At 35.3% G+C, this 14,152-nt stretch overlaps 1 protein-coding gene across 15 annotated transcripts in view; it reads left to right on the plus strand.

The window, feature by feature from the left end:
* The window catches only part of CHD9 (chromodomain helicase DNA binding protein 9), a 212,483-nt gene that overhangs the window by 80,474 nt on the left and 117,857 nt on the right, over window positions 1-14,152 (plus strand). Inside the window, exon 1 of one of the 15 annotated variants that reach the window (XM_044382384.3) lies at window positions 1,644-2,000. The exons of the other annotated variants lie outside the window; for them this stretch is intronic. Within the exon in view, the coding sequence (XP_044238319.1) occupies window positions 1,977-2,000 (24 nt within the window). The 5' untranslated portion in view covers window positions 1,644-1,976. Of the gene's footprint in view, window positions 1-1,643; window positions 2,001-14,152 lie in introns of those variants that run through there. 15 annotated transcript variants of the gene reach the window in all.

Raw genomic sequence — 14,152 nt, forward strand, 5'->3', positions numbered from 1 at the left:
ACACAGCCAGAGTGGAGATAGCCAGTGGCCAAGACTAGATTCAAACCAAGTTTGATGCCATTGTATGTGGTCCTAAGCACTTTCACTTTCCTTCAAAGTATGTTAATACATTGTAATATGTAGCAATAGTATACTAAATGATTTTTCCCTACTCACTCCCTCCTCCTTTCAAAAATCTATCCTGATGAGGCAAAAACTTGCTTTAGAATCTTTAACTGGAAAAGAACATGCATCTCATGTTTTCTGGCTATATCGGAGAAACAACCCCGAAGCAAAGAGAAGTAGTTAACCGAAACAGCTATTGCTTCCTAAAGTGTTGAGACTTTTTTTTATAAAATTGTGTATAAGATGATAACAAATGCCCTAAAGGTAAACCCGATCATTATCTTCAAGTGTTTGAAGAAAGAGGTCAGAAATAGGCCTACTAAGTGAAAGTCACAGAAAAGCAGACCATCGTGTGATATTAAGGAAGAAGTTTGAAATAAATCTCTTTCAATGAAAGCAGGTAAATAGAATGGTTCAGATGGGTCATAGAAAGAAGTCCTATAGTGAGTGTAAAATGGACTACATTGATAGGTTCTTTTCAACTCTTAAGATTCTGTGGTTGTAATTTTGGGTTTTATTGCAGGACAGTATTGCCTATTTAGCTCCTGAGTGGTGATTACAAATAACGAAGAAAGGAAAAGAAATATGACAAGTTCTCTGCTATCCAGCAATGTCAGGGATTAATTATAGATGAGTGAATTTTCCAGATAGTTGAAATATATTCTATTAAGCATGAAATTCTTTAATTATACGGCTCCCCCTCTGACCCCCAGAGGGCAATGGTGATGGTGGTAGAATGCTTGATTAGGAAAAGATTAAGAGAAATAGAGTTTTATTAGGGAGGTCTTGGTATGTTCAAATGTGTAATGGTAAGAATCCCCACTTACTTAAAAGTCTATTGGAACACATTAGATAGGTGAAAATTATCTTAAGCAGAAACATAGCTAATTTTGTGTATAAGTAAAGTTGTTTTTAAAAAAAGAGAGGAGGGGCGCCGAGGTGGCTCAGTCAGTTAAGCGTCAGACTCTTGATTTTGGCTCAGGTCATAATATCAGGGTTGTGGGATCAAACCCCTCTTGCACTCAGCACTGAGTCAGCTTGAGATTCCCTCTCCCCTGCCCCTCCCCCCATTCTCGTGCATGCGTGCTCTCCTCTAAAATAAATAAATAAATAAATGAAATCTTTAAAGAGAGAGAGAGAGGAAAATCTATGTAAAACTAAAGCAAGGGATTCACTGTATGTTGCTCATACTCATTGAACTCAGAGGATCCCAAGCTCTTTGCTAGGTTTTTTTTTTTCTCCCAGTGGTAACTTTTCCTAAGTCAAAAAAGTAAGATATATGAACAATTAAAAAACTTGTTATTCCACTTATGCTCTAGGCACAAAGAAGAAAAAAAACTAAGGAATTTTTAGATTGTCTCCTTGAACTAATTAAAAATCTTATAAAATACCATCCCTCTATTTATCCGAGTTTACTTAAATCTATGCATTTGGCATGGTATTGCTTATAAGAAGTTTCACAATTCTTAGTTGTCTAAGCCAAAAACACTAAAGAGAAATTCTGTACAGGAATTTCCCATTTAGTTACTTCTTTTTTTCTCAAAGTGGACTAGTTTTTGGTTTTGACATTTCTGTCATGTCCTCAGGATTAAAATATTCTATTCGAGTGGGGAAATTTGTATATATTAGCTAGTTGTAAAATACAATCTTAATTATTAAACCATATACTATAAATTGTAGAAGACTTGAGCTCTGCACTGCCTGCCAAGAATCAGAGTAACAGAAACTCCAGTTCTTCACAGTAGCTTTAAGGCTATTGACCTCTAGCATGCATACTTAAGGGTGAGAGGTGAACAGGAAGTGAATTCCAGGGGTGGGGAAGACGCAGCAGTTGGTGAGAAATTTGTGGATTAGTGCAGTATGTGAAGAGCATGAGATCCAAGCCAAACTTCAAAGTAGGTCTAACAAAATTTTGTTGTATTTAATTTTATTGATGAGGTGCACTCCCAACTATTTTAGGACGACTCAGTCATTTACTTATTCTTAGTGTCTGAAATTGTGAACAATGCGTTAGAGCTCCTGAGCCATCAAACTTTATACCTATTATGATAACATGAAAACACAGTTGTTTTGGAGTACTTCAGTATGGGTGATCAGGTTTCTTCATTTGGGTATTTGGGCTGAGATTATTTTAGATTAAGGAAATATTTTAATACAATGCATTGTGGGTAACATACGAAAAGAGTAAGTGCATAGTTGGGAAGCTTGGACTGCAGTTTCAGTTAAATAAAATCTGGTAATTCGCTGTGCTCAACTATGCAAATAATACCTTGCACATTTATTATGCAAGTAATACCTTGAGAATTACAAAAGGAGAGCAATCTTTAAAGCAAGTTTTTTTCCTACAGGTTTTCTTTTCAGGTTTGTGTACCAGAAGGCAGTACAAGTTTACATTGACCATTTCATGAAATCATAGGATTTTGGAGCTGGACAAGATTTTACTCTATTCTCAAATACAAAAAAAAAAAAGCAAAAACAGTATTAGATAAGTCATAACTTGCTTGCTAACTAGTTAGCAGATTCCTTTCATAGTTTAAACGCTACAGTGTTTTAAGAGTGATCAGAAATGAGAGTGATACCACACTGTGGTCAGACATTTACATTTACTGTGTTGTATTATAAAATACAGTTATAACTGGTTGCAGTTGAGAAATACATTAAGTTTTGGGATTTTTTGTTTCTTTGTTTGTTTGGTGTGTGTAGCTCTTAATGTGTTGTAAGTTTTTAACTCTATCTTTAGTCTTAAAAAATGCACCCTTGTTGTTATTTGTCAAATGTAGGTATAAATTATATATACTGAATTTTACATAACATCTGTGTTTTGGAAATGTTATGTTTTTAATGCATTTATTTGTTCGGAATTTACTATATGTCTCCCAGGTATATGAGATTATGCTGGCCATGAGGTTGTGAAAATGAACAATATGGTCCTTTGCTTTTGAAGGACTCACATAGAAAATTACATCATACTTTCCCGTTGATCTATATTATAATTTCAGAGCTGTTCTCTTTTCATTTCTGATTCAGTTTTGTTGAACAGTGGTTTCCAGCACTTTCCCTTAGCCCTCCAGCTAGGTGACTTGGAATGAGTGATTTACAAAAAATTAATTTCCTTGATGTATCCTGTTTAAAGGAGGTGTCGTAGTTTCTAGGTTAGCTCCTTGTTCCCTGACATCTTAGCAATCTGTCATTATTTGATTCTTCACATACATATAATAATGTATGTGCGTATAATATACAACTGTTCAAGTCCAATTGGTTTTGTAAATGGCAGAGTCAAGAAAGCAGGCCCTTTTGAACTTCTAATCTACTTAAATTTGTTACAAACTATTGCTAAAGTCTTACAAAACGGTACTATGTATTCAACTTTGAGCACTGTTTTTTGTTTTTGTTTTTGTTTTCAAAAAAAGACATAACTAGTTACTGAGAGATATATTATACTTACAAGATGACATTGCTAGATAAATATCCTAGGGCTTTTTTCCCCTAAATACTTCAAATGAAAGTGAGACTTAGAAGTAATTTTTAAAAAATTAACATGGTAAACATTAAGAGTATGATTAGAGATAGAAATATTAATAACATTTGCATAGTATTTTGAAAAGTGGTTTTGTTAACGTTATTTGAGTCTTTTAGTAATAATGTGGGGTGTATGCAAGTTACTAATATTTCCCAGAATTTGCAGACCAAGTATTTAAAGTGTTGGGAGGGAAAACAACCTGTCTAAAATCAGACCACTACTGGGGCGCGCCTGGGTGGCTCCATTGTTAAGCGTCTGCCTTCAGCTCAGGGCGTGATCCTGGCATTCCGGGATCGAGCCCCACATCAGGCTTCTCCGCTGGGAGCCTGCTTCTTCCTCTCCCACTCCCCCTGCTTGTGTTCCCTCTGTCGCTGGCTGTCTCTCTCTGTCAGATAAATAAGTAAAATCTTTAAAAAATAAAATCAGACCACTACTAACTGCTTACAGAAACAGCACGTGTTCCTTGAGCACCCATTTGTGTATCAGGTGCTGTGCTAAGTACTAAAAGTACAAATAGAGACTTCTAAGGCTAGGCCTGTACTTTTGTTATTTTACAAGAAAAAAAAATGGGTCCAAATCAGCTTCAGCAATATTAGAAATGTCAGTATTATGAATTTCTTCAGGCCGTTTATTTTGAAATTATCATTTATTTTTTCTAACTTTATTTTGGAAAAGTAATTTAAACTTACAGAAAAGGTGAAAGAATAATGCAGTGAACATCCATATTCCCATTCACATAGACTCACTAATTGTTAATTTTTGCCACATTTGCCTTCTTGGTTTTTTTTATTTTCAATAAAAGGTACTTTTACTAAGTGATAAAACTTAGCATCACCAGTAACAGGATATCATGACACTTTACCTCCAAATACTTTAACATGGCTGTCCTCAGAACAGGTATATTCTCCCACAAGAGTACAATCCTTTTATCACAATCAAGAAATTAACAGATAGTAAGAGTAAATATGCTGTATAATCCAATACAATCCTATACAAATCCATACAATCCAAATTCAAATTTCTTAAATTATCCTGTAATATTCTTTAGAGATGTTTGTTTTTAAATCCAGGATCCAGTCAAGAGCCAGGCAATGCATTTAGTTGTTCTGTCCCCCTAAATCTTTAACCTAATACAGATTTTCTGGGCCTTTTTGTTGTTCTTTCCTGACATTGACATTTTTTTAAAAGTCCAGGCCAGTTGCTTGTTTTGTCTAATTGTTTCTTCATAAAGAACTTAAACATTCTTTTTTTGATAACAGTGTACATAGATGATTTTGTGTACTTCTATTGAATTACATTAAGAAGCATGAAGTTTGTCCCATTTTAGTAAGTGAAATTTTTCTATCAAGGGTTGGACCCATGGATTTAGAAAAACATTAAATATGTTATAAGCCACTGCAATGCTTGTTCTTTTTAATATTTGACCAGTGGGAATCCTTTCAGACCAACTCCAAGCCTTTTTTAACATGTCCTCATCAGTCTCTATTTCCTATTTTCTGGTGAAAGAAGATGTTTTAAATTTCCCTCAGACCTGGAATCAGCCATTCCTTTAAGGAACTCGTTTTCTTTTTTTTTTTTTTTTGAAGATTTTATTTATTTATTTGACAGAGATAGAGACAGCCAGCGAGAGAGGGAACACAAGCAGGGGGAGTGGGAGAGGAAGAAGCAGGCTCATAGCGGAGGAGCCCGATGTGGGGCTCGATCCCACAACGCCGGGATCACGCCCTGAGCCAAAGGCAGACGCTCAACCGCTGTGCCACCCAGGCGCCCCAGGAACTTGTTTTCTTTGTTTATCCTATGTCATGCCATGACATCTCAGAGTATTATTGTGTAATTTCTTAGCTGTGTTTTGTGTTGGAAGCTTGTGATCATATGTACAAATTCCGGAAATTTTTGATTCAGTTTCATAAGTACTTTGTGAACCCTTATGATTTTTGCGTGGTGCTGTGCTGTGTGTGAAATAAGAAGTGGTCCTTGCTTGGCATTTGATTTAGGTTAAATTTATATTGAACAGAGGGATTTAAGTTTTTTAAAAAGATGAATACAAATTTTTGAAGACATGCTGTGCCAAGCACTGAGGTAGTTGTAATTTTAAGGCACTTTTGTCTATATGATATTCATTTATTGTTGAATTCAACAAATATATTTTTAATACCTGACATATATAAGACAGTATGGTAGGCATTCTGCTTTTTTTGTAACTCACATGGGAGATAAAACCCTTATAATAAATAGACATGAACCTCCCAAATAATGTATTATCAGCAGTGTATGCCTAGACTGATACATAAATAATCTAAACTGGTAGCAGATACGAAAATATTAGTTTATGTAGCTTTGTAAGATATTTTCATGTGCTTCTTTGGGAATTTGTAATAGTTCAAATCTATTAATGAAAGTGATTTATCTCTGGCATCTACTGACTGCCTCATATGTGAAGAGAGAGACATTTGACAATACAAAAGTAAAACATGTTCATTGAATGTATTTGGAGAAAATTTAGAAAGCACAAGCAAGGAAAGTCATCCTTCATCACACCAACTAGAAATAATCCCTCTTTATATTTGGGGGAATCTATGCTTTCAGACTTTTTTTATTATTATTGAGGTAAAGTTGGCACACTAACGCACAGTGTATGTTTTTAGTCTTATACTCTGTATCTGTTTACCTATTTGTTTTCTGTATCAAATTTTCAGCCTTATTTAGATAAAATTGACATAATGAACTGCACATATTTAAAGTGTACAGTTTGCTAAATTTTGAAGTGTATATACCAGTCATACCATCATCACGATCAATATGATGAACATACTTGGGGCACCTGGTTGGCTCAGTGGGTTAAACGTCTGCCTTCGGCTCATGTCATGATCTCCAGATCCTGGGATCAAGCCCCACATCAGGCTCCCTGCTCGGCGGGGAGTCGTCTTCTCCCTCTGCCCCTCCCCCCTGCTCATGCTCTCACGCATGCACTCTCTCTCACAGATGAGTAACTAAAATCTTAAAAAAAAAAAAAAAAAAAAAGATAATGAACATACTCATTACCCTAAAAGGTTTCCTGTTGCTCCTTTCTTCCATTTCCCACCCCGTCCCCACCAAAGGTAACCACTGATCTGATTTCTGTCACTGCATTTTCTAGAATTTTATACACATGGAATAATATAGCTTGTACTCTTTTTTTATCTGGTTTCTTTTACTCAGCGTAGTTGTTTTGAGATTCATCCAGTCGTTGCACGTATAGTAGTTCATTCCTTTTTATTGTTAAATGGTATTCCATTATATGAATATACCACGATTTATTTATCCATTTGCTTTTTGGAAGATGTTGTTTCTAGTTTGGGATTATTATGAATAGAGGCACTATGAACATTTATGTACCATCTTTGTGAGGGAATACACTTTTTTTTTTTTTTAGGATTAAGACTGTTTTATTTCATCTGCAAGATTCACGTCTTTCATATTTTAAGACCTCTGAAACTGGGATGCATCTTTCAATCCATGGTATTTTATAATCTCTCTTAGGAAAGTGGTGGTTGTGAAGTGGTTGGAGTCACCTGTACATGCATTCGAAGTGTCAGGGTGTCAGCAGCATGGAAGGAAATCCTGGAGACAGGAGCAGAGAGCACTCCTTTAACTGCTAGAAACCAATTGTTGTTCCAAGTGCTGGCAATATTTCTAGAGCCAGAATCAAAGAAAATTAGCTCTGCATAATTACAGAACCATGTTCAGGAGACTCTCAGCAGAGGCTTTTCGTGATATTACAGGTTATTTTAGGAAATGCTTCATCACTAGCACTTCTCATGGCACAGAGGAAAATTTTATGTGGCAGAACTTGGATATTGATGACTCTAAGTGGAAAAGTGAAGAAGAATTAGGACTCTGAATTTGGAAGCAGTTTTAGGAATATCTTCACCGATTTATTTCACTTACATTCTCCTTTGTATGTGTATGTATGCACAAAGGTGCGACTTATGATTTAAAAAAATCTGTGTCTTATTGAGCCAAAACTCTGCCTTTCATTTTGGATTTTTTGTTGTTCTGTTTTTGGATAGTTTTTATTCAAATGTGTTCACCACTCTTTTCTTGTGTTGTGTAATCCCCATCCAGTGTGTTTCTTAAATCTTGTTTTCATTCATTTTATGTCTTACACGTCTCTACTTAACATGTTCAATCTTTCCTCTAACTTACTGAACATTTGGAGGATAATTATAATAGTTGTGCTACTACCCTTGTGTACTACATCTATCATCAGTGTCATTTCTGAGTCTGCTTTTGATGATTGATTTTTCTCCTCAGTGTGGTTTGTTTTCTGCTGCTTTGCATGCCTGATAATTTCTGAATGGATGCCAGACATTTTGAATCTGACCTTGTTAAGTGATGGAAACTTTTACATTCCTATAAATATTCTTGAGTTTTGTTCTGGGATACAGTTACTTGGAAATAGGTTTATCTGTATAAGATCTGTTTTTAGGCTTCGTTAGGCTGGACTAGAGCAATTGTTAGTCTAGAGTTAATTTTCCCCCTCTACTAACACAATAGCCTTGTGAGTTCTCTGTCCAATACCTTGTGAAATACAAGATTTTCCACTCGGGCTGATGGGAAAATTAGTTATTCTTAACCCTAGTGCGATGTCAGCTGCTTTCAATTAGTTTGTTCTGGGCTTTGGGTAGGTTCTCCACAAACTAGTAGCACTGATCAGGACTTAAAAGCCGTAAGAGGGGACTTTCTGAAGATCTCTGGGGGTGTTTCCCTGTGAAGTTCTTTCATCTCCAGAACTTTCCCCTGCAAACAGGCTGCCTTGGCTTTCCTGGGCTTCCAGCTCTGTCTGCTCAACTCAAGGAGTCTATAAGATTGCACATGGCTTACTACTTTCTCAGTTCTGCAGCTTGGAAACCCTCTCCTTGAAGTAAGCTGGGACAGGAGGCAGTCTTGGCTCAATTGTTTTCCTTCTCTCAGGGATCACTGTCTTGGGTCACCTGATGTCCAGTGTCTAAAAACTGTTGTGTTATATATTTTGCCTGGTTTTTTGGTTGTGTCAAGTATGAAGGTAAATCCAATTCTTGTTACTCCATCTTGTCCTTAATTGGAAGACTTATACTGCCATTTTAATGACTTCATAATAATTTATAATGTAGAAATGCCATAACTTATTTAACCAGTTTATTATTCTTGGATAGTATAACATCTTTGTAGCTAAATTGTTGTATATACCCGTGATTAGATAGATTCCTAGAAAATCAAGGTGAATATACAGACTTTCCTTTGAAGACTTGTATAATTATGAATAATAATAAACATACAAATAGCCAGTAAGTACTGAGCAGTTATACTGACATTCATGGCTTTACATGTTTTCTCATTTAACTGAAACAACTCTGTGAGGTAGATCTTACCATTTGCTCTTTTTACAGATAGGGATTTAAAACATGGAATGGTTAAATATTTTGCTCAGGGTCATACAGTTAGTAAATGGCAGAGCAAGGTTTCAAATAGAGGCAGCAGGACTTTGGAGTCCCCACTCTCCTCTGTTGGCCTTAGGGTTTGGAAATATTGAAGCTGGAAGTGACCTGTAGTCACGTAGCAGTTTCTTATTGTTACTATAACAAATTATCACAAATTTAGTGTCTTCAAACAACATAAATTTATTGTTATAGTCCTGGAAGTCAGAGGTCTAAAATGGATCTCATTGGGCTAAAATCAAGGTGTTGGCAGGTCCACATTGTTTCCTAGAAACTGTACAGGAGAATCCATTTTCTTGCCTTTGCCAGTGTATGGAGGCTGCCCACATTCTGTGGCTTATGGCCCCCTTCCAGCGACGGCTGGTCAAGTCATTCTGTCATTGTGTGACTGTCTTCTGCCTCTGTCTTCCCCTTATAAGGACCTTGTAATTACAGTGGGTCTTGGACAATCCAGGATAATCTCCCTCTATTTTAAGGTCAACCTTAATTTCGTCTGCAATCTGAATTCCCTCTTGCAATATAACTTAACATATTGACAGATTTGGGATTGGGAGGTTGATATCTTTGAGGGTCATTATTCTGCCTTCCACAAGCCATTAGACCAATTAGAAGATATTCCTTTAAAGAATGAATCAACAAGGGCCTGTTTTATGACTTTATGACCTCACGTTATGAAGCGCCATTTTGAGGATCTTATCCTTCAGTCTTTCCTCTCTGCTTCTCATGCTAGGAATTATCTAGTGATCTAGACTACAATGATTTAGAGTTGGCTATCTAAAGCTTAAAGTTTCAGATTTCCTAGTGCATATTTAACTGATTTGAATAAATTCAACTAATTTTGAAAAAAAAATTTATTTGTTCAGTAATTACTGAGTAAGCCCCTGTCCTATACCAGCATTGCAGGGGGTACTTTTTTTATGTCATCACATTTTATCTTCACAATGATCTTTTGATGTTAATATTGGCGTCTTAATTTATAAATGAGGAAACTGGACTCAGGTTACCATAGTTTGCAAATCACAGATCTAAGACTTGAACACAGATTCAAGAAAAGTAGGCATCGAGAAAAGATAAAGCAGTTATGATTTTGTAATACTTAATCTTCTATTTTTACTTGTTTTGATAATTTATTAAATTTATTTGATTTTAAATTCACTTTCTTAATGTTACTTATGTGGTTGTATCTGACTGAATTGAGGCATACTAGACAGTTGAAGCCATGAATTTTTGTCATTAGATAAATGCTATTTTTGAAGGAGAAGAATAAGATAGTCTTTATCTTTGTTCTTGGCATCAGTCACTTGTTTCTCAGTCCTGGTGTAGGACCACAGATCTTTTGGAGGTGGCTTTTCAGGTGTAAATTTCTTTGATAAAGTGAAAAAGACAGTGTATTTAGAGTCGGAGGACTGGGTTCAAATCCTGACCCTGTCATATGATCATAGGAGTCTTAGGCAAGTTACCTTTTCTGCAGTTTTCTCATCTGTAATATGTGGATACATAGTTTTGAGTTTCCGATTAATCAATGTGACAATGAATTTGAAAATGCTTTTATAAATTATTAAGTCAGCTTCTTGTTTAATGATTCCTTGCTTTTAGGATTATTTTTTAGCTTTAGAACTAGAAGTAGTTTTAATCAAGAATCAATTTTTTTAAAGTTTATATTTGTAGAAACTGAGGCCCAGATACAAAGTTTACATAGCTTTCTGGTGGCATAGTCTAAAAAAGATTCCCTGATCCTATTTCCTTTTTATCGTTTTTTTTTTTTCTTATATAACCATTTATTTTGTATGCTGCCTTGTCCCTAATATTTGTGGGTCCCAGAGAGATGGAAGCCCTCATTATTGTATGTCAGAATATTTAAAAGTTGTAAATAAAGCCAATAAACTGTTAAATATGTTCTGCCCTTCTTCCTTGACAAAGAGAAGCATGGGTTTGAATTTAGAATTCTTGGACTCTCTGGAGTTCCACATCCAGAATATAGCAGAAGTGGACCATTCTACTTTCCTTTGCAGCCCTGGTTTCATCCTGCATGTCAAAGGGCCTAATGAACAAATTTGAACTTCTCAGCCTCCATCTATCTACAAGCTCCACCTCCCTCTCTACATCTCTTTGTCCTAAACATACATATACTGGCAACATATATTCCTTGCCCTACAAAGAATTCCTTGAGAGAACAAACCTAGGGAATAGACCCAGATGGGCTCTGCAAGTCTGTGTGAGACTGGTTTAGGTAGAGAATTCCTGCATCCCTGGAGCATGTTTTGGAGGAGAGGAGGGATAATATATCTTTTTGGCCCTGAGGAGGGGTGTGGCAAAGCAAACCAGACCCTCTAAATCATGCAGCCCAAGGAAGGGGACCCTATTGCCTGATCTAAAGGGAAGTGTTTTTCTTTGTGAGCAGTGGCATAGATTTGTTAAGTTAGTTGGTGAGAGCTGGTAAATTAGGGATGTGGATAGCTTGTCTATGACTAGGACAATTATTTTCTCTCTGTGGAAATTATTATCTATACATTGGGCTCTGTATCAATTAAAAAATACTGTCGATTTATGAAATAAGTGTAAGAGTTTACAGTTTTAAAATTTTTCCTTAAAACAAAGCTGTCTATGTTCTTAGGATTCCAGACTTTGAAGTGAAATTATCTTGTGAAAATGTGTATTTCTTGTCAATGAGTTGTTAGTATCTAGGTAAATCAGGAGAGCTATTTTCACTGTTTTTTTTTTTAATGAAAAATATTCAGTATCAAAAAGAAAAAAAATATTCAGTATCCAGAAAAGTAAATAAAGTGTAGTAAATAAATGCCTTTCACTTCAATAATTGTTAACATTTTCTCATGTTTGTTTTATTTTCATTTATAGGTAAGTACACAGATTTTGTTGATTTTCGCTGTATGATTTGAAACTAAATTGTAGTCAGGAGACTTCTAAATACTTCATCATCCATCTCCTAAGAATGAGGAAATTCTTCTACACAGCCAGTATCACACCTGTGTTAATTAATAATTTTACATGTCCTCTGAAATCAAATTCATATTCAAGGTTTTCCACTTGTTAGGACAAGCTCCTTAATTTTTTATCATTTTCATTTAAAATATCCCAATGAAATGTTTTAACCTTCTAGTTTTGATCATGACATGAGAATTAAAAATATGCCCAGTCTTAAACTATTTTGTCATTTAAAAAAAATTACTAAGTAAGCCTGACATTCAGATTTTTATGTATTTGCTCATTGCCAAGATGTCTTTCTGAGAAAGCCCCTCTCTGAGTAGCAATAGTCTGTAAATGACTGAGTTCCTCTCTGACATTCTTGAAATCTGCTCCTTACCTTTGTTTTAATGTACTTTCTAAATTTACTTTTTCTTTCAGGGAAAATGTTGGCTAAGACTGGAATAAATTAAAGGGATTTGCATAATTTGAGGAAGACAAGTGAGTTGCCAAGGATCTCGTAGATTTATTTTACCTTGAGGGGAGAGAAGAATGAGAGAGATACATATCCGAAAACTGTTTTAGTCATATATCAAGGGGAAATAAAGATAACAGTACTTTTGGTGGGGAGAGAGCATCTAGACTTGTCAAAATCTACACAAGGGATACATTTGGTTTTCCGCACTGTGGATTTCTGAAGCGCGTAACAGTATCATCCTAATATTTACTAATAACTATACAGTTATTGAAATGGGTATCTTTAATGAGTATGAAAGCCCCAATTTCTGGAGTTTCTTATTTTAGAATTTTAATTTTTGGCCGAAGGTAGAGATAAATAAATTGTACTTGTCATGTAAATTTTTTTAGGAACAGTAATTACTGTCATGTAATAACTCAATACTTAAGCAAAAATTGGAATGATTATTATATGACAGTTATAGAAAAAGCAGAGCAATATAAACATTAGAAAAGATTACAACTAAAAGAACATATACCTTTTGCTCAGTTGCTGTATAAACTAATTTTTTTTACATTAGTTCAGATACACTTCGAAGTATTAAATTGGCTTAATGGAGGAATAATTAAATGAAATGCTTCTTTAAAAATTTTTCCTGGGGCACCTGGATGTCTCAGTCGGTTAAGCATCAGACCCTTTTTTTTTTTTTTAAGATTTTTTTTATTTATTTGACAGAGATAGAGACAGCCAGAGAGAGAGGGAACACAAGCAGGGGGAGTGGGAGAGGAAGAAGCAGGCTCATAGCAGAAGAGCCTGATGTAGGGCTCCATCCCAGAACGCTGGGATCACGCCCTGAGCCGAAGGCTGACGCTTAATGACTGAGCCACCCAGGCGCCCCCAAGCATCAGACTCTTGATTTTGGCTCAGGTCGTGATCTCACGGTCATGAGATTGAGCCCCACGTTGGGCTCTGCTCTCAGCACAGAGTCTGCTTGTCCCTCTCCCTCTGTTCCTCCCACCCCTTCATGAGCGTGCTTGCACATGCGCGTGCTTTCTCTCTCCCTCTCTCAAATAAATAAAAATCATTTAAAAAGATAATAAAATAAAAATTTTTCCTTTATGTAAAACAAGCTTAATGTCTCAGTGTGATATTGGATGAGTTAACATCTAAAGCACTATTTAATTCCTTTAGTTGATAGTAATAATCCTGGAAAAGTTGTTGAGAAATGTTATCTCTAATTAAAAATAGTAAAACAAATATTTTACTATGCATGATTAATTAACCATGTACACTCATTATAATTTGTTACTTTAATTATATCAGGGTATTTGGTGGTGTGAAAAATTTGATGGATTTACTTTGTTTTTAATTGTTGATTTTATTTCTAGTTGGTTAGTCTGATTTATTGTAACTTCAGAGGATAATATTTTGGAGACATTTTCATGGAAACTGATGTTGTTTTGGAAGAGTATTGATAAGCACTGTACACTTGGATTTAATGCAATATGTGTTATCATTTTCATAATATATTTTAAAGTTCCTTATATTGTAGGTGAGCCAAATGTTTTTTATATTGCTGATTTTTAGAAAAGTTCTTCATTAATCAGTCTTCAATACTTAATCGGAATTTGAGCCACAAAGAAGAAATCTGGCCTAATTAGATGAAAAAATGAGTTTATTTTTTATAATTAT

This window comes from Ursus arctos, unplaced genomic scaffold (assembly GCF_023065955.2).
Source record: "Ursus arctos isolate Adak ecotype North America unplaced genomic scaffold, UrsArc2.0 scaffold_19, whole genome shotgun sequence".
Lineage (NCBI taxonomy): Eukaryota > Metazoa > Chordata > Mammalia > Carnivora > Ursidae > Ursus > Ursus arctos.